The sequence below is a fragment of the Eutrema salsugineum genome, unplaced genomic scaffold (assembly GCF_000478725.1).
Source record: "Eutrema salsugineum unplaced genomic scaffold, Eutsalg1_0 scaffold_9, whole genome shotgun sequence".
Taxonomy (NCBI): domain Eukaryota; kingdom Viridiplantae; phylum Streptophyta; class Magnoliopsida; order Brassicales; family Brassicaceae; genus Eutrema; species Eutrema salsugineum.
In genome coordinates this window covers 5,600,878-5,625,280 of record NW_006256342.1, presented here as the reverse complement: position 1 = coordinate 5,625,280, position 24,403 = coordinate 5,600,878, and the positions used below count along the sequence as shown (strand labels likewise).

Genomic DNA, 24,403 nt, shown 5'->3' with positions numbered 1-24,403 from the left:
ATTATTTTTAATGCAAAAAATCAGTGAACCTCATCTAAAAACTCCCATCAAACCTCCGTTACAGATGCTTTAAGATGTATGAATTCTTTTCTCTTGTGACTTTCTAAAGTTTGAGAAGGTGATCATTGCAGCGGCAGATATAACTATATTTTTATCTTTTTTACATTCGGTTTTTTAGCACTTTAATAAATATTTCACTCGATTTTCAAGGTTTTTACTATATAATTTTAGGATATTTGTAATGTCAAAACTTTTTTCAGGTTATCACAGCGTGCTATAAAAATGCATCCAATTCTCGATGGCCATATCTGTGAGGAATCCATCGAAAAAGCTTTTTAGAGGGGCTTTTTATGGATTTGACCGACAGGACTATCCCTTCTTGGAGTACATGCCAAGTGACCAGTAACTGGATTTTTTGTTAATTTTACCGAACATATATATAGTTTTCCTTTTACTATATTTTTGAATTTACCACATTATACTATTTTGTGAATCTTTACATATTAAATCGTTTGAAATAAAAAAAATAATTGAATTTTGGCATACTAAATACATTATTAATAATATCAGATTTATTATTTTAAAATAGGAGTGCCAAATGGTCTAATAGGAACAGAGTAAAATCTTTCTTTGATTTCATGATGGTAAATTTGGATATTTTTTTTACCAAAACAAATAATAACAAATTTGCATATATATGGATATATTAATTATGATGTATTACCATATATTAATTCATTCTTTCTTTTACATAAAATGAAAGTGCAGGCCAAAGTGAACAATAGCTGAATTTATTGTTAACACACAATAACTTCATTTGAGAAATTGATTTCATAATGGTAAATTTGGATATTTTTGACCCAAAAATGGAAACAAATTTGAATATATCTTTTATAATTTTTTTGACATATTAATTATGATATAATAATTAGAAATGCAGGGGACATACGATATGATGATGGGCTGCAATTCTGGTTTACAACTAGACAAGTTTGAAATTTTCATGTTCATATTTTTTTGATTATTTTTGATTTTGTTAAATCAAAGTTGTAAGCAACAGTTATTTTATTCTTTTGAATATAATTTAACATTAGATTAAAAAAAATACGATATGGCTTTGTTTAGTTGTTTTGTTATGTCCCTTTCATAAATTACATTATCGTTTTTCTCTATGTTTACGTTTTAAGAGTTCCATCCAAATAATTTTATTTGATTGTGAGATGAGATGTGTAATAATACTATAGAAATCGACACCAGGACTTGATCCAACAGTTTAATTAGGGAGAACAACAACAAGACACGAAAGAAGAAATCAAAAGAAAGGAAAATAGATTCTTGTAACCCTCAGAAGGCAAATGTTTCAAGTGTTTTTTGTAGTACCTTTAACCAGTGTTTCTCATTCCTGCAGCGATACCATTGATTGTGATTAGCAAAGCATCTCTAAGCTTATTGTTATCTTCATCGCATCTTAGCCTCTTAAGTACTTCAACTTGTAACATGTTCATTGCGTTAAGATACGGAAGTCTACTCTCTATGAGTTTCTTTAAGCTCTTGTTGCTCTCCAAGAGTTTCTCACGGCCGGTTATCTCAAGCACATACTTCTCAGTAGTCATCAATTCTTTCCTCAACATGTCACCAAGTCCTCTTCTGTTCTCAGAGACAAGTTGTTCGTCGTAGTGTTTGGTAATAGGAATGTCTGCTTTAGCTAACACCATCTCTATAAGATCAATGGTGGACTGAAAAAACGGCCACTCTTTGTACATCTCCTGAATATCGTCCGCATAACCCTTCTCAGAGACTCCCTTTAGACCAGCTCCTACACCGAGCCAAGCTGGAAGAACAAATCTTGTTTGTGTCCAAGCAAAGACCCAAGGGATAGCTCGAAGATGCCCTATGCCAGTAGAGCTGTTTCTTCGAGCTGGTCGGCTTCCTATGTTGAGATAACCGAGCTCAGCCTGCGGTGTTGCCTCGTGGAAATAGGAGATAAACTCTGGATTCTCGTAGACCGTGCTTCTGTAGTTTTGGCAACTGATCTTTGAGATTTCTTCCATTAGGTTCCTCCATTTTTCCTCTCGTGGCGGTTGTGGAGGCTTTAAGGTAGCGAGCAGAACTGCGGTTGTGTATATCTCTAGTTGTCTAACAGCTGTTTGTGGTATCCCAAACTTGGCTTGAACCATCTCGCCTTGCTCAGTGGAACGCAAAGTGCCCTGCCCAAACCATTACAATAACCCATCAATGAATAGTTTTGACATGTAGTCTAACCAAAAAAAACAAAGTACATGGAAACTGACCATTACAGAGCCTGGTGGTTGGGACTGAATGGCGAGATAGGTCGGGCCACCACCACGACCAATACTTCCTCCTCGTCCATGGAACAAAGTGACTTTGATGCCAAATTCATTACAAGCAGCCACAACATCTTCTTGAGCTTTGTAGAGTTCCCATGCTGCAGTAAACCGTCCAGCATCTTTTCCTGAATCAGAATATCCAACCATGACCTGCACGTAAACATATTGTTACAAGTTTTTAGAAGCCTTCTTCTCCACACAAACAAAAACATTAAAAAAATGGTTGACTATTATAATGAACCTCTTGGTGACCATGGTGGTTCTTTTGGATGTGTTCTCTGTACCAATCGATTGAAAGCAATTTCCTTATCACAGAACCAGCAGCTCTTAAATCCTTCACCGTCTCAAAAAGTGGAACCACTCGCAGCCTATTACAGAAATCTCGAACAATACATTAAGCTATAGAAAGTATGAAAATTGTCTAATATTTGGGCTCGAAATTTAGCTCACGTTCCACCAGGGCATGGCTTTCCATGTTCGCTAGTGACAGCAAGTCGAGTATCTTTTTGCAGAAGCTCCACAGCGAGGACATCACTTGCCTACATGTTACCAACAAATCAATGTCATTGTATTTGTTTTCACATAACTTAGCTACATTTTACTCTAAAGAAATCAAAGCAAACATACATTTGAAGCCATTGAAATCACATAAGCACCAAGTGATTCACTTCCAAACTCAGCAGCAACTCGGAATGTGTCCAATACTTCTTTAACTTCAGGAACAACCTACAAAATTAGATAACACAATGAATATATATATATATACATATATTATAGCAATTTTTTTTTAATATACATGCATGCTGACCTCAATAGTCGGAGGAACAAGTGGTCGTTTCCCCTTAAGTTCTTTTGTCAAAAAATCTAGTTTCTTCTCTTCATCCCATTCACTATAAGTACCAAGATCCAAGTATGTTGTAATTGCATTCAAAGCTTCAGAATGCCTTCCAGATTCCTAGTATATAAAGATGAATCATATATACATTACAAGAGTAAATTCACTAAACAAGAAAACCAAAAACAGTTGGACTATAGGAGATAAGCACCTGGCGTAAGTCAAGTTTCACTAAAACCATGCCAAAGGTAGAAACTCTACGGATCAGATCAGCAAGTCTCCCATCAGCTAGTACACCAGCACCAGATGATTGCTGAGAAAAACAATGATGTTAAAGATAACTGATTTTGATGGGAATTATTACCACTTTTACATGGAATTAAGATCTTTACCAGAGATTCGTAGCAGAGGAGCAGTGGTTCCAGAAGTTGTTCTGATGTTTCATAAGATACCATTGGGTCATATTCACAAGGAAGACCCTCAAGTAGAAGTTCAAGAAGTTTTCTTGTCTTCACAAGCTAAGATCACAAAAATATAAAATTTGGGAATCAGTAATTAAATGAATCTTTATACTATATCATGATTAAAAGTCTTAGGATATGCACCTTGTCCTTTACTTCTCCAAGAACAATACGGTAAGGAGCCATTCCGGCTCGTTTAAGTGGAGGTGGTTCTAGTAGCTTTTGAAAACTGGCCCTCCCAACTTGAGACTCTGCAAATAGTTTCCTTTGGAAGAGAAGTTGAGAGGTAGATGAGAAAGAACCTCGTGAAGTAAGACCTGGCTGAGTTTCATCAGTGGTTTGCTTCGAATCCATCTTCGGAGAGCCTTGTCCATTCTGCTTCTATAATAAAAGAGAAAAATATCAACTGACTCTTCAAGAATGATAAACTCAACCAAACTATGTCTACATGTTCAAAGGGCTTTGTTTTACCTGAAGATTGGGTGGCATAAAACCTGTCGTTGTACTTATCTCAAATTTAGGATGTTGTGAATCACCATATTCTGCAATGAAATGAGATATAAAAAGATGATTGCATGAAAATTTGTGGATGTTATGTCAATTATTTATTACCAATGCAAAATTTAAGAATTTTTGTTTTTTTTACCAATGCAAGAAGGAAGGTGAGCTCTAGCTGGAAGCTGTGTTGGCAGGGATGAGTTTTGTTGGTTCAAGAAATTTGATTGGCCTCTGTCAGAATCTTTTTCAAAACTTTCTGAGGGTAGCAAACATCAATTGTTTAAGGTTTTAGAGAAAGTAGGAATGGGAAAAAAAAAAAGTAAAGATTCAACAGAAAATGATGGAACCATACCTTTTTCAAGAATTTCATCTGCTAATCTTGAAAATCTGTCACTGCATCGATCTGTAGACAACTCGAATCTTAAGCTATCAACTTCTCTTATGTACATATCAATAGCCATCCACCTAGACAATAGAGATACTTCTTTCGTGACCTGGAAAAAGGATATCACAACATTCAAGTGTGACTAAGGGAATATATGGCAGCTAAATTTTGTGATTGCAACGTTTAAGTAAACTAAATTCATTTTTCTCCATGTATAAGTAAGTTTTAGGAACTTCATATTGAAAATGAGATGTAGTCTAGAATAATATATCAGAAACATGGACAATATATATGATATTCGGTTTGAGTTTGAGACCCACAAAAAAATAAACATGATCGTAATAACCTTTGCTGTGACATTTGGGTTTCCATCTCTATCACCTCCCATCCAGGAACCAAACTTTATAGGAGTGCATGTTAACGGAAGTGGCTTCCCTGTGAACTAAACAAAAATAATACAAAATATCATGATTAATTATTCAGATTTTTCCTTAATATATATAAGAAATCTTAGTAAGATATACAATACCTTCTTCAAGGAATTGCTGACACGACGCAAGTAATGTGGTACAGCTTTCCAAAGAGATTGCTCAACAATGTTAAGACCTGATGAATCAAAAGGGACAAAACAAATTATAATATGGTATCTCAACTGAAAATTTTCAGAAATTTACAAATTCGATTTAACATACCAGCTCTAGCTTCATCGACTGGAGTAGGTTTTTGACGTCTAAGCTCATCAGTCTGCCATAGTGAAGTTATCTCCCTAACCTTTAAAATATTGTTACTTTATAAATTTTTCTTTCTTTTAACACAAACAAAAAAAAAGAATAATAATATGATAATAATTATAATCAAAAAGAAGATACTGCGATGGAAGATTACCAAATCTTCAATGAGTGTTTCTCGATCTTCATGGCCTAGATCTGATCTACTGTTGTATTCAAGAAGATGCTGCAAGGCGTTTATGATTTAAAACCCTAAAGTATATATAGTTGAAGATAGAGAGGTAATAGTAATACATGTCAACAACAGAAATAGAAACTTACAGCAATTCTGACATGCTTGTATTGTAAGGTTCGCCGATTAATTTGGGTAGGATGAGCAGTAAGAACAATTTCGACCTCCTAAAGGCGATAAAAGAAATAATCAAGAATCAAACTGAGGAAACAAACAGATGACATAAATATGTGACATATACATGTATTAGAAACATTTGAATCGTTATTAAAAAAAATGTGATATAATATATGAAGTTGACCTGCTTGCAAACTGTTTGGTAAAGCTCGTCTGGCGAAATTCCACTTTGCAATAGCTGACTGAATATATCATCACAGGATCTTGAAAGCTGTGTAACGTTTATGACTTTATGCATTCTGGAAGAGAAAATAAAAAGTAGCTTTATTGTTATACTACCAAATCTGTTAATGCATGTTCATAACTTGTGAATATATGTGTTGTAATGTTTTTTTTTAAAAGATCATTACCTGTGATGAGTGTCTGCAATGCCCATTAAGTTAAGAGAATGAGTGAATGCACGTGCAAGTGTCAATGCTTCCTCCAGTGGCATTTTAGATATTTCACTAGTCAGTTGCTTCTCCAAAAGGTTTGCGGTGTCCTCGATACCAGCCAAACGCAAATGTAACGCACTCTGAAACGTTTTAAACCACACACAAAAAAAAGGAACTTATTTTTTTATCTAAGTCCCAAGCGAACTATTAGTGAAGTGGTAGCAATTTAAAATGGTAGCAATTTAAAATGGATCCAAATTTTTCTTTTCCTTTTCAAACCTCAATATAACCAAATCGCAATTTTGATCATTCACTTTCTGTGTTATTTTCTTTTTTTTTTTGTAAATGGCGATGACTAGTTGAATAACAGAATGGTTGAACATAATAAAATAGTGAAAATATTTGAGATGAAAAAAAATTATTTTGAATAATCACAAAAATAAGTATTTTTTATACATGCATAATATATAGTGGAATAACTTTCAAACGTTGAAAACATAAAAACTTAATGAATGATGTCAATGACAAAAAAAAAATATATATATATATATATAGATATATATATACCATAATTCATATTTTCACAACTAGTATATTATTTATCAACAATGTGACAAAGAGATGCATTCGTTATCGCTTATCGGAAACAAAGAATGGAATAAACCAATATTAAGGAGAGAAAGAAAATGGAAACATAAAACAAACTTGAGCGAGGATTCGAATGCGTTCGATTTTCTCCATGAATGAGCTTCCGACTTCTCTCTGTAACACATCATGGAAGAGACTGCCGAGCAACTTGCAATCATCTTCGAAGCTTTGGAACGAAATCTCCTCTGCGATATCATCTGTTGTGTCCGTCATTGTAATGAATGAGGAATGTTAGTGTAATAGTGATCCAAAGTTAAAATATTACAACGACTGATTTATGTTTTTTTTTTAAGCTATGAGTCTTACTAATTTTCTTACACCCTTTTGATGCAACCATTCGCTGACACCTGGTGGTCAACGCAGTAAATTATGGCGCAGTTAACTTTGTGGTGCTACTTCTCTTTCCCGTAATAACCTGAAGACTATTCTTCTTTCTTTGCAAACTTTAGTTTTTTTGTTTTAATTCTTTTTCTTTAAACAATAAAATAAAAACAAAAATCTGCGAAAATTTCCAAAGGACTAAGTAATAAATTCATACATGATTTTTCAAAGTAATAAATTCATACTGTCATTTTGCTCATTTTAAGTTCTTCCATTCCATTATTATTGAACAAATGATTTGTTATGATAATTAAGTGAGAAGAAAAAAAAACAAACAAAAATGAAGAAAATGAATACTACACGTTCTGGGCTCTAGCCTTCAATCATAACTACACATTTGGGCCATAAGACCCATTAACAATATCTAAAAATAAAGATACGACGCCGTTCGATACAATTAGTCAATTCAGTAAACCGCTATTTATTAAAAAACAAAAATCGCGACGAGACACGAGGAAGCGTTTCACTGCGACGACGGAAATAAAATGGAGACAAGAGGAGCGACGCCGAGAGTCGCGGTGGTGGTTTTCCTTCTCAAGGGCAATTCGGTGTTGTTAGGGCGGCGCCGCTCCTCAATCGGCGACTCCACTTTCGCTCTTCCCGGCGGCCACCTCGAATTCGGTCTCCTTCTCTCTCTCTCTCTCAATTTCTCTCAAACCCTAAGTCGCGTTTCTGCGAAATTCCAGCTAAATCTTCGTTAGATTTTGAGCAGGCGAGAGCTTCGAAGGATGCGCGGCGAGAGAATTAATGGAGGAAACGGGGATAGAGATTGAGATAGAGAAGATGAAGCTATTGACTGTAACAAACAACGTCTTCAAGGAAGCACCGAAGCCGTCGCACTACGTCACTGTGTTCATGCGTGCGACGGTGGTGGATGCGAGTCAGACGCCGCGGAATCTGGAGCCGGAGAAGTGCGAAGGATGGGATTGGTACGATTGGTTGAATCTTCCAACGCCTTTGTTCTGGCCGCTTGAGAAAATGGTGAGAAGCGGTTTCAATCCGTTTTGTGATTAATTTGGAATCAAATGCTTCAAAAATGGGCATTTGGTCTAGTGGTATGATTCTCGCTTAGGGTGCGAGAGGTCCCGAGTTCAATTCTCGGAATGCCCCTCTCTTCTCCTTTTATTTTTAACTTAATTTTGTGTGTTGTTGGTCCCTATTTTTCCTTATTATGACCCTTTTTTTGGTTGAGTTCCTTAATATGACTTATTGTAGAACATGTTTGGTACATGGATAATGTATTGTGTTATTAATCTGAAGTTTAGCTTCATTATTGTTGCCAGAAAAAAAAAAGTTTCGCTTCATTATACTATATATCTTCTTGGACTTGCTTGCTTGGTGTGTATTTATTAAGTATTATATGAGAAAGACAAATGATACAATACAAATGTATTTGGTATGTAATTATTAAGTATATATTTACAACTTTTAGCAGTTCGAGTGTCTGCTCTTCAAAGAGACTGAAACTTACCAATTTCTTTTGAAGATTTTGGTTGAAAAGAATGATTAATTGAAGATAAAGTTGTTATCTTCATGAGATTATGACATTAAGTAATGAACATGACAAGATTTATACTAGCATGTGTTTGATTAAGCGTCTGATACGTGATGCATATGAAGAATCGTATGGAAGATGCTTAATTAGAAGTATAAATTAAAAACAGGGCTAACAAGCTTAGTTCGTTTCTTGATCTCGTATTTATATGGCCATCATAACCTTTAATTATATATTAGTCCATTAAGAAAACCAGTAGTATATACTGACGTATGCAAGTATGTACAAAGAGTATATCCTGTGTCACTATGTTGATCTTCTGTGTAACTATGTTGATCTGATTTACAAAACAGAACCAAAAATACATTGAATAAACCAAAAATAAAATCAGCGAGGAAGAGAATCAACGAGGAATGGGAACTCCTTTGGTTATTGGACAAAACTAGTTCCACCATTTTTAGAAGATTTTGTTTAAAAGGAAAAACAGAGTTCTACGGTGATTAATTCAAGATTAAGTTTTTATCTTTGTGACATAATTAAAGAACATGACAAGATTGATACTAACATTTCTATCAAAAGATTGATAATAACATGTAGTTTGATTTGTGTCTGATATGTTTGATGCATATGAAGAATCGTAAGGTAGATTTTTAACTAGAAATATAGATTAGAAACAAGGCTAACAAGCTTAGTCCGTCGTTTCTTGATATTTACATGGTCATCATTCATGACTTTAAACATATATTAGTCCATATATATAGACGTATGCAAATATATACAAAGAGTATATCCTACGAAACTATTGTTGATCTGATCTACAAAATTAAACCCAAAAAAGAACATTGAATAAACAAAACAAAAAAATAGTAATGAAATCAATGAGGAAGAGAGTCAACAAGAGAGTTGTGTCTCTTAGAAGGAGCAGAAGGAGGAATGGGAACGCCTTTGGGCAAGTAACCAAAAATATGGTTGTATTTAAACCCTAAGCTCTTACTTTTCTTCATCTTCTTCATCTCCATCGTGGCTCCGGTTCTTGCAGCAGCCACACAAGAACTACTCGCCGCCAGAAACAGAACAAGACAGAGAAGAACCATCGCACGACGCGGAGCCATTTGACAATAACTGTTTTTCTCTTCCTTTTTTTTTTTTAATGTCACTTGCTCTTCCTTAAGTTATGAATGAAATGAATAATGTGTAAATGTATGTGTATATATATTATATAACATGTGTGTGTGAGTTTTATGGGAATGTGGCGGAAATGAGGGGGAAAGAGTGAAATGGTGAGAGAGGAGTGAATCATACGCTAATGAGACTTTGAAAATTTTCGTTATTATTTTAAAATCGAAATTTTAGAGAGCGAGTTTTTCTTGTTTATGTCCTTTTCTCTGAGTTTTAGTCGCCGCCTTCGACTTTTATTTATTTTCTATAATTGTTTTTTAATAGAAGTCCATTTTATACTTATAAATGGGAATCTGGTTTGAAATGACCGTCGTTTTTTTCAAGATTTTATATTTTATTATTGTACAACTTCGTTGACGAGATTATTTAATTGTTTTATGGGACATCATCACTGTTCCTTTTCTAGATTCAACTTTCAACAGTTGTGAAATCATAAGACGTATGAATACTGGAATCGTAAAGCAAGATTAGATTTTCCATTTCGTATAAATATCATACATCTTGTGAAATTACTGTTACATCTTGAGATTTCTTGGGATAACATCCTTAGAAAATAAGATAATCATAATACGAAAAAACTTTGTTTTATCAAACTCATTTATAGAATTAATTAACTTCGTGCTTTGAACACTTGTATCTATACATATTGATATGTATTACTGTATAACTCTCTTGTATGAAAGGTACTGAAAATTCATGCAGAAAACACGTAAAGACAATGTATACCGACTATATCTTTTGCGTGAGAAGGTATTTTAAGAAATGAAGATAAAAAAAGTAGTTTGGAGAGAGTTGACTCCCTTACTATATTATTTGACGGCTTGACATGTGGCTTTATGATGCACATTTTTGTATTGATTTACTCCATTTTTGATTTGGATATCCACCTGATTTCTTCATCTAATATGGACTTATTCACGAAAATTGCCTTTTTCCTTCTTTTGAATAGACTTTTCTCTGTATTTTACAAAATGCCAAAACAAAACAAAGTTGAAACATACCTCCTACGTTTAGACATGTCGCAAAAAGTCATACACTTCTACTTTGATGAAATATCATCTTTTCTAATTATTTTTTCGAATAATAATAATTTTGAATCCTTCTATTACTAAAATTACCAGTAATCTGATCAGTTTGCAGTTTTTTTGTTGTTTTGTTTTACTTATACGTGCCTATTAGTATTATGTTTGATACTTGAAGGCATTACTACTAGTAACAAAAACTGAAAAAAAAAAAAGAATCAAACAAGATATATTGGCTGTAAAGTCGGATAAATACATGTTGAAAAAAGACCACAGCTTTCAAGTTCCAACTAATCTTGAGCTCCAAGATTGACCAAGTTCGCCACACCAACCCTTTGATTTAAAAACGAGGGTTTTGATATCTGTCTTACGCCAAAGTATCCTCCTTTATTCTCTTGCATCGGTTAACTCCAAAAGGAACATGATCACCAAGGTTCTTGCTTTCATCTCCGTGGTAACAAAGATTAGGGTTTCCCCAAACACCAAGTCTCCTTCCCATCCTCTCATAGAACATTCTAGAGAACTCAAGCTCTCCACTGATGTTATTTCCGTTTACATAGAGCGCACTGAGACTAGGCATTTCGGTTTCCATTTCCCGAATGAGTTTGCCTCTGAGATTGTTGTTGCTTAAACCCAAGAACCTCAGTTTCTTGAGCTCCAAGATTGACCTAGGAATCTCCCCTTTTAGCCCTGTGTTGGAGAGATCCAAGACCACCAAATTCTTCAGACTTCTCCACTCTATTCCTGTTAAGTCCCCGGCAAGATGGTTATTGGACAAAACAAGCTCTACTAGAGAGCTCATCTCTTGGATCTCTTTAGTCAACCCACCCGAGAATCTGTTGTTCCTAAGGTCCAAAAGAGTCAGATTCTTTAAAGACTGTAGCTCTTTAGGTAACTTTCCTTCCAAGTTATTGTTACTAGCATCGAGCTTCAGCAGTGAATTTAATCCTCCAAGGCTCAAAGGCAACGATCCAGAGAAGAAGTTCCTGCTAAGATCCAATATCAATAATCCGGTTAATCCGTAGACCTCTGGTATTCTCCCTGTGAACTGGTTTCCAGACAGTACTAAGCGTCTCAGTCTGGTTAACTTCGCTACATTCTCTGGCAATGGACCTGTTAACTGGTTTTCTAGCACAACAAGAGATTCAAGATTGGTGAGGTTAGTGATGAAAGAAGGTAGTTCACCGATCAGTCCTGGGTTTGATCTGATCTCAAGTGTCTCCAAGTTCTTAGAGAGATCCATCCACTTCTCATCTGAAATTGAAGCTAGATATTGGTTTGGTGATGTGAAACAGTGGAAAAGAGAGAGAGACTTGAGGTGCTTGAGCTCAAAGAGTTGTGGTCTGATTACTGGAATCTCAGCACAAGCTAGAGAGTTGTCTCGCATAGTCCCAAAGCTTAAAGCAGTCACATACCAAAGATCATCATACACATCACAAGTCACACCCTGCAAAGACAAGAAAAGAATTGGAAATTTGACCCCCAAAAAAACTAAATATTTAAATGTTATGTTGCACCAAAAAGGAAGGTTTGTTGTTAGACCGAAGCTAATTATTAAAAGTTATCCAACGGTCAAGTCACACACCAAAATGGAACAGAGGAATTTTGACTACTAATTTTTTAATAAAAGTAAGTAAAAAAATCTTTTTTTTCTATCTTCTGGCTTCAAGTTACATCATGCGTAAGCACACAAATTTACTTTTTCATTTCAAAATTTTTGATCGGCTTCCTAATTCAAGAATCATAAATATGCTTAATTTTCCTTCTCTTTCATTATTGGTAATTTTTGGTTGTTCTTGAAAAGACACAAATGAGATCATAGGAGAATTATGAGAGAAAGGACCTGGATCGGAGTCCAACCACAAGGGTCAGGAAAAAGATAAGAGCCATTCCAAGAGTCACCAACAAATCCTTGAATGGTAGAGTAAAGAGCAGCTTGCTCTGTTTTCTCCATGGGACCTCCTTCACTCTCCTCTGTTTCTGCCTTGCTCCAATCCACCACCAAACACCATACACATAGTAAACAGACCAAATGTTGCTTCTTTGTGAATCTAAGCATCTTCATTGAGGCTATAGTGAGAAGATACAAGAGAATATGAGGAAAAAAAGGTGTTGTGTGAATTTTATCTGTATTGGAATTATTCCACTTGTTGCATATGTTTCTATCAAGGAAAGCTATTTATAAAATAAAATAAAATTAAAAAAATCAAAGAGAATGAAGAATTTTGGTTGGTGTTTGAAGCAAATGTTGGAAGTTGAAAACAAAGCTATCACCACAATAGGTTATGGGACCCTATTGAAAACCATGATCAATGTTGGTTGATATGTATACAAGATTTGTTCAAGAAAACATCCCTTGAAGTCTTTTTACTCCTAAAGAGATTAGTTTGAGACAAAGAAGTATCATAAGAAATATAGAGAAAACTTAGAGGTTTCTTGCCAAGGGAGACCCAAGAAAGAACAAGAGAGGAAACGCCAAATCTGTTTCTCTGGCTTATGATTACATGTAGCACAGCTGTCAGTGTATATATATACACATATATAAGACCTACAATATGACAAAAATGAAATTTTGGGTTAAATCCAAATATTTGACAAAGACTTAAAGAAAATGTAACGGATCTTATAAAGTTACAATCTTTTTATCATGTTTATGGCAGTTTTATGGTTGCCTTAATCCATAGAATATGAGCAAATCGGAGTAAGTTGTAAAGTTATAGGGGTATATAGCCAGAGATTTAGACAACGACTAATCATTAGCAATTAAACTTATAAAACAAAATCTTTAAAAGCAAGACACAGTTATCAAAGCAGAGAAAAAAATAAGAAACAATAATGGTAATGAAAATGATAACAAGAGAGATAGGTCGAGTGAAAGCGAAAGTCAGAGAAGATCGACTCTTTTTTAAGAGGACTCTGTTAATTCTGCAGCCTCCAGATTTTTTGTATTTTCTTGAGAGGTTTCTGAAAAAAAAACAACTTTTATCAAGTGTCCTTTTCTTAAAAAACAGTTATTATATCTATTGCAAAAGAATAATATATGTATATATACATACACGGCGACAGAGGGTTAAACTAAAACTTAAAACTCTAAGGAACTCAAAAGGAGGAAGCTTGATTGGTGGTTAGAACTGATGAGTAATGTTTAGTTGATTTGAAATTTAGTTAATTAAGAACATTAAGAGAATGGATTCATGGTTAATTCAGAGTCGTAGAACCTTGCAAGAAAGAATTAGTGTGGACATTTTTTAAGAGAGTGTAATGAAGAGTGAGAGATGCTCTTGCATGGCCTTGTTTCCTTTGGACCACACTCTTTTGTCTTAACATTGAAAGGTGAGGCATATCTACTATCTACTCACTATAAATCTATCCATTAAAAATTGAAATCTTGGTAAGATCCTACATCTAAGCCGTGTAGTCCTTTTCTTCTTTTTACCATTTTGTGTTTTGGAATTATATTTTTCTTTTTTTTTGTTTGGTGATTTTTAGGCAAACATAACCAAAAACAGATGTCAGACCCATGACATGACAATGAATTGTGTAACTTTGTTTCTTACCTCAGAATCTTGTTTGGTTTCCATGAACACCAGTACTCTTACCTATGGAGAACATGTTAGAATCAAATGTTGCATTTCCTACAATGCCCATAGCTTCCAAGACTTCGCTTCCTTTTTGATTTAGTTACTTAGAAAGAAAGTAAAGTTTTAAGATAACCAACACATAACAAGAAGTTTTAATTTTTCTCTGGAAAATCCTACTTGTGGGATAGTTTTTGTCTTTTATAGAAAGAAAGAGGGAGAAAATGATTAGATTGTGAGAAAGGCCCAAATCTTTTTTCCTATGGAAGCCTCGTCTGGGCGCTCTGTTTCTTCTTCTTCCTCTTCTCCTTTGTTCTCCTCTTCAATCATACTGATATTCCCATCATCCTCTTTTTTTTCACCGCTGCTTCCTGCTTCAAACTGTGGATCTTGGACTGGCCTCTTTCCCCTATTGTCATTCTTGAACTCGGTCTCTGCTTCAACCTGTATAATGTCCATGGCTCAGAATGATTAACATCGCCACATGTTCCCCTCAAAACAGAAAGAAAGAACATTTGAACATGCTAGAAAAGAATTCAAGTGATGGAGATGATCTAATTCGATGTTTCAGTAAAAAAATCATACCTTAACAATTTCCTCATCTGATGTTTTTGAATCTCTAGACGCAGCTTTTGTTGCCTGCGGTCTTCCTCTAACAGACTTACTCCTACCTCTACCACGCCTAGATTTATCACTCTTTATCTCTGATTGCAGGGAAACTTCAGGACCTTCTTCTATTTTACTTCTGCGAAACTCTGTTCAGTACCAGATGCTTCATGATCATTGCCTGCCACTGTATCCAAAGTATCCAGAGTGTCCAGAGTATCCAGAGTATCATAATGTTGCCAAGATTCTGGAAGCTTAATCGCAGCCAGTGTCCCAATCAAAGATGCACTTTTGCTATTGTCGGAAAGTTTGTCCCCATTTTCAACATCAGGTGCTCGATTAGACTGAACAAACTTGTGAAAATTTTCTCCACATGAATTGCAGAGCATCATTTCTTTCACAAATAGTACGAAACGCTCCTTCTCACAGCATTCCTGTTCTAGTTGATCTTTCAAATAGATTGTAAGTGCATCTATCTGTTCGATGTTGTTATGTAACCCAACAGATTGTTTATACAACGTCTTCCATTTGTCAAAAAATTTATTCTCTTTCCCTCATCAGAGCAAGCTTCTCGTATTGCACTTCTTCCATCTCTCTCTGAGCCAGCTTCTTTATGTAACTAATGTTGTCACTAAGCTCTTCTTGGCCTCTCTTCTCATATGATCTCTGAAACTCCATGTCAAAATTCCTTCTTTGCGTCCCAAGATCTTCAACCAACTGACTGGTCTGATTTTTGGCAGGCAAATCTAGTTTCTTCATCTCTGATTTCATTGTTTCAATATCAGGTGCTCGATTAGACTGAACAAACTTGTGAAATTTTTCTCCACAGGAATTGCAGAGCTTATTTTCTTTCAGAAATAGTGCGAAACGCTCCTTAGCACAACATATTTGTTCTCGTTTCTCTTTCAAAGAGATTCTAAGTGAATCATCGACGCCCATATAAAACACAACAGATTGTTTATACAACGTCTTTCTTTTGACAGAAATTTCTTCTCTTTCCCTCTTCAGAGCAAGCTTCTCGTATTGCACTTCTTCCATCTCTCTCTCTGATTCAGCTTCCTTATGTAACTAATGGTGTCATTAAGCTCTTCGTGGCCTCTCTTCTCATATGTTATCGCCTTTTCATTTAAATCTTTCCCACCCTCTTCATCGTGCCTCTGCAACTCCATGTCAAGATTCCTTCTTTACGTCCTAAGATCTTCAGCCAACTGACTGGTCTGAATGTTGGCATTATCATGCGAAAATAGTTTCTTAGTCTCTATGCCAGCTTCAAATGATTCTCTCTGCATCTCGACATCATCCACCTCCCTTTTCGAATTATCCCTTAAAATAATATCTTCTCTCTTCAGCCTATGCTTTTCTGATGTTTGCAAACTTCTCAAATTTTCTTTTTCTTCAGTAACTTCCTTTTGCTCTCTAGTTTTGTCAGCCCTCTTCTCATCCAAGGCTTCCCACTCTTTCTCCAATCTTCCCTTAGCTGTTTTCAGTTCTTCACGTTCCTTCAAGAGCAACTCCTCCTCTTGCTCAACTCTATCTATCTGCTGCTTCAGTTCAGACTGCAGCCTCAGAAACTTGAGTCTCTCTTCTTTTGTAATCCTGAGACTTTCATGTTCTTCGCGAATCCTTGACTCCTGCTTTGTTGTCTTAGCCCCGATCTCTTCAATCTCATCTTTTAGTTGACGCAGACTTTCCTTATCTTCGAGCAACCGCTTGTTTTCCATATGCAGCTTTTTCTCTTCGGCTTTTAGAGCTTTTTCTTTTTCCTTCACAACTTCCTGCCTTGCTTCAAGATCCTTTTCTTTCTCCTTCACTATCTCCTCCATTTTTTCCAACGTTGACTCCTTCTTCGCCAATTTCTCTCCCTTGTGGCTGATCTCAACTTCTAGCTGCTCAACTTCACTTTTCTTTCTCTCAAGCTCTTCATTGAGGGATATCCTCATCTGTTCAAGCTCCATTTCAAACTCATGCTTTCTGGAATCTAGAACAGCGTTCTGATCATCAAAGAGCTTCCCGGTCTCCATCTGTTAAATTTTAATCACCGAGTAACTTCTCTTTGAAGTATATATATTGGCATATAGCAGACAGAAAAGAAACAAAAAATAATAATATTAACCTATAAAAGTGACTTTTAAAACGTGTAAGTTGTTCCAGTTAGATAATGGTATTCCCAAGACATGTCACCATGGTTTTAAAATGTTTCTCTTGGTTACATCAACTCTGATTTTGTTGATTAGTGGAAGATGACATTTCACAACAAAAAGACATGGTATCCCCAAAAACTAGGAGACTAGTGATTGTGAAGGCGTAAATGAGAATAAAACTCATGGGGCTAATAGAGGTGGATGGTTATGTGTGTATAATACAACATCAAAACACGAAAGCACTTCTCCGCTTCCCATTCTATCTTTTATTAAAGATTCACTAAGAAAGAAAAGGTAGATATGTTTAACAAATAGAATGAAGTTTTCAGGTAAGTAGAGACTGACCTGCTCCCTCACAATAAGCTTTTCCTCAAGCTCATGGAGCTCCTTTTCCTTCATATCAATATTGGTCTTCATGGCCTCGAAGGCCTAAAACAAGAACCAAATTATATATATACCAAAAAGTACAGGAAGCGGAAAAAATATTGCAGGTAGAAAACTCACTTTTTCCTTCATAGAAATGTCATTCAGCATACTGTTTATAAATTCTTCTTTCTCTTTAAGGATCTTCTCTTTCTTCTTGATAGTTTTTTCACTTTCAATAATTCTTTCCTCTATATGGTTAACGCTTCTTTTAGCTTCAGACAATCGATCTTCTTCTAGTGTTAGCTTCTTCTCCCATTCTTATAGGTCTTCTCTCTGCTTGTAGAACACTGCCTCGTGTGCTTCTCGTCTAAGAAACGTAAGCAAAAGGAGAAAGTGAGAGGTCAAATATCCATACCAACAAATAAGGAACAGAACGGACGAGTAAAAGAACGATCTTTCATACTCTGTAACAAGAGAAAGATGCTCCCTTTGGAGCACCTTTTCGCGAGTCTCCACCTCTTTTAGTTTCTTCTCCAACTCAGAACTCTTTCTGTTAATCACTGAAAGCTTTTCTTCAGCAATGGCCCTCTTTCTATCCACCTCTAAAGAATTTTCCTTGATACCCATAACCAAAGCATTGGCTTCAGCTAACTTTGCCTCAGAAGTAGATTTCACCTCAGAATGTTCTTGTTGCAAATATTTCAAATCTCTTTCAAGCTGAAAAATAAGAACAGTAGAAACGCCTAATAAACATCAACACACAAAGAAAGCCAAAACAGGCAGGCATAAGAAGAAGATGAGATACCTCAGCTGCAAATTGCTTCTCGGAGATCAAAGCTTTCCTAAGATTCTCCTCTCTTTTCTCAGCTTCGTTTAAAGCGATTAACTTTGACATCCTTTCACGTTTAAGAATCTCGCTGGCTTCATCAATTGCTTGTTGAAGCTCTTCATTTGTCGAAGTCCACTTTGCAAAACGTTAGAGAAAGAGTTTTTCTCCGCTCTAAATCACTCTGTAATCGTCACCTCCAACTTTCCACTTGCAATTTGGAAGTGAAAATGACTCCTAAAATTGCTATTGGGCCACTTTGGACCTTTTCTTTTTTTCTTTTCCACTTAATTTGATTCAATTGGCCCATTTTTACTTTTGCAAGTTTAATTTCATTATGATTTCCCATTTTCTTTTTGTGGTTCTAAACAAATATAATAATTCCCTACGTTAAACTATGTTAACTCTCTGAAAATTCCATCTTCCTTTTTTTGTACATACTATATGAAGATTCCTATAATATTCATTGATTATAATATAATTGATTATAATATAGTTTGAGGACATGAGTTACTTTACTGGGGAGTGTCTACATGCATTATAGACTTATAGTCATATAGATGAGTGTCTACATGCATTATTGAGAATTATTATGCTCGACTGATTCATTGATCAGTATTCTTTTTTGGGTATCTGATTTAGTTTTACTATAAGTTTTAATGATCATATCGAGTTAAGATGATACTGATAACCTTTCATTTGTATCTTGATTTTATTTTGTTAACAACTTCTGTTATGCTGGTTTGCATCTGGGTAGTGATGCACTGAATTTTTTTTTTTGGGGTAACGTTCATGTTCTCCACTTTTTTTGTTCTCATTATGTGGTGTTGTATTGGTGTATAGAATAAGTCGCTTGCAACATCGTAATTGTAAAAAAAATTCGAAAATTGTATAAATCTTTACATTTAGACCCAAAACATATATTAACACAAATTTTTAAACTACATTTTCAATATTGATTTAATTAATTTAAATATTTTGAAAATAATTCTAAATAACTTACTATTTTTAAGATTATATAATTTTCAAAATATCTACTTTTTAGTTTTTTTTATTACTTATAAAAATAACATACTTAGAAAATATTTATAATGAATGTTCAAATGAAGATTCTTGATAATCCTGATTCACGAAAAGTACAATAACAAAGAAGAATGTAATGAAAACTTATGTCTACTTTATTAATCAAAATATGTCCTCCAATGGAGCCTAGCGGCTTGTTTAAATAAGAGATAACAATCAAAATCCTTACCTAGAAAAGAAGCAAAGGCAACATAACAAAATTAAATACCCAATATCAGAATAAAGCCCACAAAAAAAAACATGCAATTCTCACAACGTAAACATAGCACACGGTCGATCGAACACGGAAACACCGGACACACGTAGTTCAGCTTCAAAATCCGCTGCATCAACCATACCACACAAACCTAATCTTTGAAAGTGGGACACATTGAGAATGATGGATATACAACACTAGCTAGCTAGACTACTGTGAAGGGCAGCTTTTTGATATATATCTAAATATCTAATAACGAGTATTACGAAAAATAGCACAAAAATTTCATAAATCGATCATTTTAATATGCCAGAATAGAAGACGATTTGGTCACTCAATCAAAAAAAACATTAAAAAAAAGTCTTTAAACGTGTATTATTCTCTTGTGCATCCCTTTAAATGTATATTCATACTCAAAAATATCCAATATTTGCTCTGGATTCTTGGTCGAATGGTCCCTTTTTGCATTTTTCCCCCTTTATTGTCAACTACATTTATGCAACCTTATTAATGTTACAAAACGGTAAACTTATCAGAACAATGTTAACAAAATAATAACTGTATAAAATGGTACAAAAAGTTATTACGGTATCACTAGTTTTAAACATTTTGTTTGATAATTATTAGAGCGGTAAGCTACCAATCAAAGTCATTAAAATTAAACAAATTAGTTGGTGTAGAAAGAACCCCCCCCCTTAAAAAAAAAAAGTCGGCACATCCTGAGACTGAAAGACAATAAAATTTATGGAAAATGACAATTTCCTTATTCGTATCGAAAAGACAGCAAGACATTACACGCGCCAAAGTCATGTTCAGACTTACCAAATAAATGTCTTTAAAGTTTTTAACTATTCTCTTTACATCCCAAATAAATCTTATACTAATAAAAGTTGAAGCGAAATACTTTTCAACGCGTCTACATAAAATTTTTAGACGCAAAATTTAAAAGACTAATTTTATTGGTGCACATCAGCATTCAAAATTAAGAAAAATTTCTAATTTCTAATATTATTATTGAATAAAAAAATTAAGAAAGTTTACAAATTCTAATATTATTTCTGAATAAAGAATTCTGTATAATTTTTTTATTGGTCCACCTTAACATTGAAAATTAAAAATTTCTAATTTAATTATTGTTTTTAAAATTAAAGATAAATAAATATTAAAAACTAAAATAAATTATATTAACATAAGAAATTTTAAATTCAAATTAGATGTATATACACATATTTAGAGGCTCTTACAGTAGCATCCAATTTTTTGTCACATAATTATAATATTTTTTAAGTTTTTTTCTATATGTTCAACCATTTCAAATAAAAAAAAGAAACAAAAAAGTAGAGTCAGATTTCATTTAAGAATGAGTCATTAAAAAGAGTGTAAAATCTCTAAATTTTTGCCACCGAATTTAAAAAGAATGATAAATTTCAAATAATTCGAGAAACATGTCAAGTGATTGATATGCGACACTTTTAAAAAACGAAGCACTTAAAATAGGAAAAAAGTTCCTTCATTAAGACGAAAGAGACTGAGGTACCCAAAGAAGATTTTTGAAATAACATGACATCTGATGAGGTTTTAACAACCCAACCTGAACCACAAAGATAACAATTAGCTGACTAAACAGCATTAGAATACATTCGGTAAGCCTCAAAATAAGGATGAGAGACCAAAATCATTTGCTGCAACGGGCCTCGTGTGGGATCTTCCACCTTTGATTTATAAATCTAATACTAATAAAAGTTAAAGTTATATGCCGCTAAAAATGCCCACATATGATTTAAAAGTTTAATTTTATTTATCAACATCAATTTTTAAAACTAAAAAATTTCCAAATTTTAAAATTATATCACTAACAAAAAAATTATATTTATAATAAAAAATAAAAGTTGAAGCTATATGCCTTTAAAATATCCACATTAGATTTAAAAAATTAATTTTATTAATACACATTAATAACTAAAATTAAAAAGTTTCTAAATTATAAAATTACATTGTTAATACAAAATAATATAGAAAAAATTGTTAATTAAAATTATTCTATTATTAATTACAGTTAAATATACATTATTATCAAGGCATCCTTATCAGTATTTAAAAATTCAATTTTATTTATATATATCAAATTTTTAAATTAAAAAATTTATATAATTATAATATTATGGTTAGGAAAATAAATTAAAAATAAAGAAATCTCTATAAACAGAAAAAAAACATGATTAAAATTTCTTCTAACTTACAAATTTATTTTTTTATCTTTTAAAAATACATGCTACTTATACAAGCTTAGGTTACTTGATTATAAGGTTTTTCACCAAGAATTTCAAATAATAATAATTATTTAAAATATTTAATATATGCAAAACATATTTTCACATAATCTCATGTAATATATTATGCAAAAATGATCAAAAAATTATATTTTGTATATTCGACTTGGTATTGCAATAGATTAATATAAAAGTTCTTAGTTTTGAGTTATTCAATTAGTTATTTCATTTTTCTAAATTTGTATGTATTAAAATGTACTAGTTTTGTCTACTTAATTATAATTAGAAAAAGTGAGAATAAATATGAAGAAACTGAATATAATCATAAAAAATTATTAAATTAAATAAATATGATATATTCAATGAAAAACAGATATAACAATAATAATAATGAACATAATGAAAAAAAAAATTATTCTTATTAGAAGAGATGACGTATAATCATTGAAAAATAATTTAGAAGTTTACACAACCAATTGACATAAATATATTTAATTCATAAAGTTTGTATAATTTTATTCATTTCATATTAATTCAACTATTGTTTTGATTTCAATTTTAAAGTTTGTTATTAATCTCAAAACAAACATTTTATTTATTAGTTTGTTTTTTAAATTAATATATCAAAATAAAAATTTGTATTGGTTAAACAAGAGAAGAAAAAAGATTTAATTTTAAATTTAATTGTTTTTATTTGTTTAAAAAAACAATCTATAATTGGAATAAAAGTGAAAAATGATTAAAAAAATTATCTTCTTGATTTATGGAAGTCAATGTATAATATTTTATCATCATGTCAATAATATGTTTAAAATGTAGCATTTGATTAATTTGTAAAAAAAAAAATTGGTTTGGGTATATAAACTTAAAAGTGTTTGACAAAATAATACGTTTTTGAAATATGACATATTGTATATAGATTTAAAACAAAACCGTTAAAACTTTACAATTTACATTAAAATTATTAGATTAACACAATAATGTTTTTAATATATTGTTAAAATACTAATATATAAAATTTATATCTTAATAAATATAATTGATTACATATAAATTTTATCAACCAATTATCCACGCATAGCGTGGGTTCAAAATCTAGTAACTTTACAAAATTACATATCCTTTCTTCAAACACTCGGCTCAATTTCTGCCATCTGCTTATGAAAAGTCAATAATCGAGTCTTATTGCTTGTATTTTCTATTGTTTTTCTCAGTTTTATTACTGTTACTGCCTTACTGGTACTATATAAATTGTGTGCGGACTATTTAAGCGTGAAAAGGGAAAATAGGAAAAAATAAAACATGTTGTGTGAAACAAAAATAAGCATTCTTCCTTGTCATTTGTTTATAACCTATTTTTTACATTACGCCATTCACTTTGAAATTATTATTTAATCTTTGGTATAATAACGCATCTAGAATATCTCTGAGTTGTGACGTGCCGTCGCAGCTACTGGTTGGCTAATCCCAAAGTCAAAGCAATTATTATAGATCTATCATTTATAAAAATTGTAATCAACGACCAATTTGTCTAAATTAATTTTAAGTAATAACTAATATACATAACAGTCACCCCAAGGTAACAAAACAAACCAAAACCAAAATCAAGATGTCAATATCTTTGGTATATCAACATATTCACGAACACAAATATACAATCGACAAAAATGATAAGAAAAACAAAATGTATTAACACCAATCCTTTTTTGCTAAACGTATTAACACCAAACTGTAGGAACGTGTTTTTGTTTTGAAAAAAAAAAATCTCTAATCTATAATCTTTAATCAACATATAAAAAATGAAAACTAGGTAAGTTCTGCTCGTTTTTCTTAAATGTTACCAATCAAATCAAAACAGGTGTCACCACCATCAATGGTGCAACGGATTGGGTCCGGAGGGAACACGGCGTTTCTCCACTCCATAACGAGGATCGATCTCATCGCCGCCGTGTTTCTTGCCGGAACGATGGTGATGGCGGTTGTTTTCTCTGCTTTGGAAAGGCGTGAAGTCGAATCTATGGGAGAGAGCTTTTCTGCTGACTAATCTAATGGTGTAGAGACGGTTGTGGTGCTTCGACATCGACGGCTCCTCCGCGTTTAGAGCGTAGAGACGGCGAAAGTTGAGGGAGTACAAGTGGTGGAGGAGGAGAAAGAAGAGAGAGAGCCATAGAACTATAAAGAGAATTTGAGAGAACTTCAAGGCCATGGAAAATTAGAGGAAGTAGAAGATGAAGGAAATTATAGCTTAAGAAGAGGCCAAATTTTTTTTTATAATAACCTGCCAAGAAATTATTAATCAATAAGAAAATGCCAAAAGTATATTGTTTAATGTTTTGTGATGTATTTGGAAAAAAACAAAAGAAAGTTTTTTGGGCGGTTTGGAAGACAATATGGTAAGAGCTCATCGATCGATATTTATATAAATTATTATAGTTGACAAAATGTAAAGCTTAAGAGATCTGAGGGAGTGGGATTTTGTCTTTTCAACGCATGACGCTTTATCATGTGAGCTCTGTTTTCATAAAAATATTCGCCAATTTTGGTGTCAGAAATTTGAGGCATATAATTTCGCGG

General features: G+C 33.3%; 6 protein-coding genes and 1 non-coding gene across 7 annotated transcripts; 2 read left to right on the top strand and 5 right to left on the bottom strand.

The window, feature by feature from the left end:
- Positions 1-1,382: 1,382 nt before the first annotated feature.
- LOC18009375 (phosphoenolpyruvate carboxylase 4) lies at positions 1,383-6,899 on the bottom strand. Its single transcript, XM_006391039.1, has 20 exons — positions 6,744-6,899; positions 6,015-6,178; positions 5,789-5,903; positions 5,577-5,654; positions 5,413-5,481; positions 5,220-5,298; positions 5,057-5,133; positions 4,874-4,969; positions 4,495-4,636; positions 4,291-4,383; positions 4,116-4,186; positions 3,789-4,025; positions 3,576-3,701; positions 3,395-3,496; positions 3,157-3,303; positions 2,976-3,074; positions 2,799-2,887; positions 2,590-2,716; positions 2,292-2,498; positions 1,383-2,207 (listed from the first exon to the last, which is right to left on the bottom strand). The coding sequence occupies exons 1-20, from the start codon at positions 6,897-6,899 to the stop codon at positions 1,383-1,385; spliced, it is 3,099 nt and encodes a 1,032-aa protein (XP_006391101.1).
- Positions 6,900-7,470: 571 nt separating this feature from the next.
- Positions 7,471-8,325, top strand: LOC18009298 (nudix hydrolase 1). The gene is made up of 2 exons (XM_006391038.2): positions 7,471-7,688; positions 7,780-8,325. The coding sequence occupies exons 1-2, from the start codon at positions 7,553-7,555 to the stop codon at positions 8,079-8,081; spliced, it is 438 nt and encodes a 145-aa protein (XP_006391100.1). The 5' UTR covers positions 7,471-7,552; the 3' UTR covers positions 8,082-8,325.
- Positions 8,106-8,177, top strand: TRNAP-AGG. The gene has a single exon. It is a non-coding gene; the product is annotated as a tRNA-Pro (tRNA).
- Positions 8,326-9,295: 970 nt separating the features above from the next.
- Positions 9,296-9,713, bottom strand: LOC18008022 (protein IDA). The gene has a single exon (XM_006391037.2). It carries the CDS (start codon positions 9,672-9,674, stop codon positions 9,438-9,440), a length of 237 nt encoding a protein of 78 aa, XP_006391099.1. The 5' UTR covers positions 9,675-9,713; the 3' UTR covers positions 9,296-9,437.
- Positions 9,714-10,970: 1,257 nt separating this feature from the next.
- Positions 10,971-13,141, bottom strand: LOC18009381 (piriformospora indica-insensitive protein 2). The gene is made up of 2 exons (XM_006391036.2): positions 12,607-13,141; positions 10,971-12,210 (listed from the first exon to the last, which is right to left on the bottom strand). The coding sequence occupies exons 1-2, from the start codon at positions 12,826-12,828 to the stop codon at positions 11,131-11,133; spliced, it is 1,302 nt and encodes a 433-aa protein (XP_006391098.1). The 5' UTR covers positions 12,829-13,141; the 3' UTR covers positions 10,971-11,130.
- A 1,374-nt stretch (positions 13,142-14,515) lies between these two features.
- Positions 14,516-18,629, bottom strand: LOC18009382 (protein CROWDED NUCLEI 3). The gene is given in 10 exon segments (XM_024150545.1): positions 14,516-14,803; positions 14,927-15,076; positions 15,079-15,495; positions 15,497-15,997; positions 16,000-16,968; positions 17,434-17,517; positions 17,593-17,821; positions 17,918-18,171; positions 18,260-18,418; positions 18,597-18,629. Coding segments are annotated over 10 exon segments (3,030 nt in total). The 3' UTR covers positions 14,516-14,569.
- Positions 18,630-23,569: 4,940 nt separating this feature from the next.
- LOC18009214 (CLAVATA3/ESR (CLE)-related protein 12) lies at positions 23,570-24,209 on the bottom strand. Its single transcript, XM_006391034.2, has one exon. The coding sequence runs from the start codon at positions 24,033-24,035 to the stop codon at positions 23,700-23,702; it is 336 nt and encodes a 111-aa protein (XP_006391096.1). The 5' UTR covers positions 24,036-24,209; the 3' UTR covers positions 23,570-23,699.
- Positions 24,210-24,403: the final 194 nt, after the last annotated feature.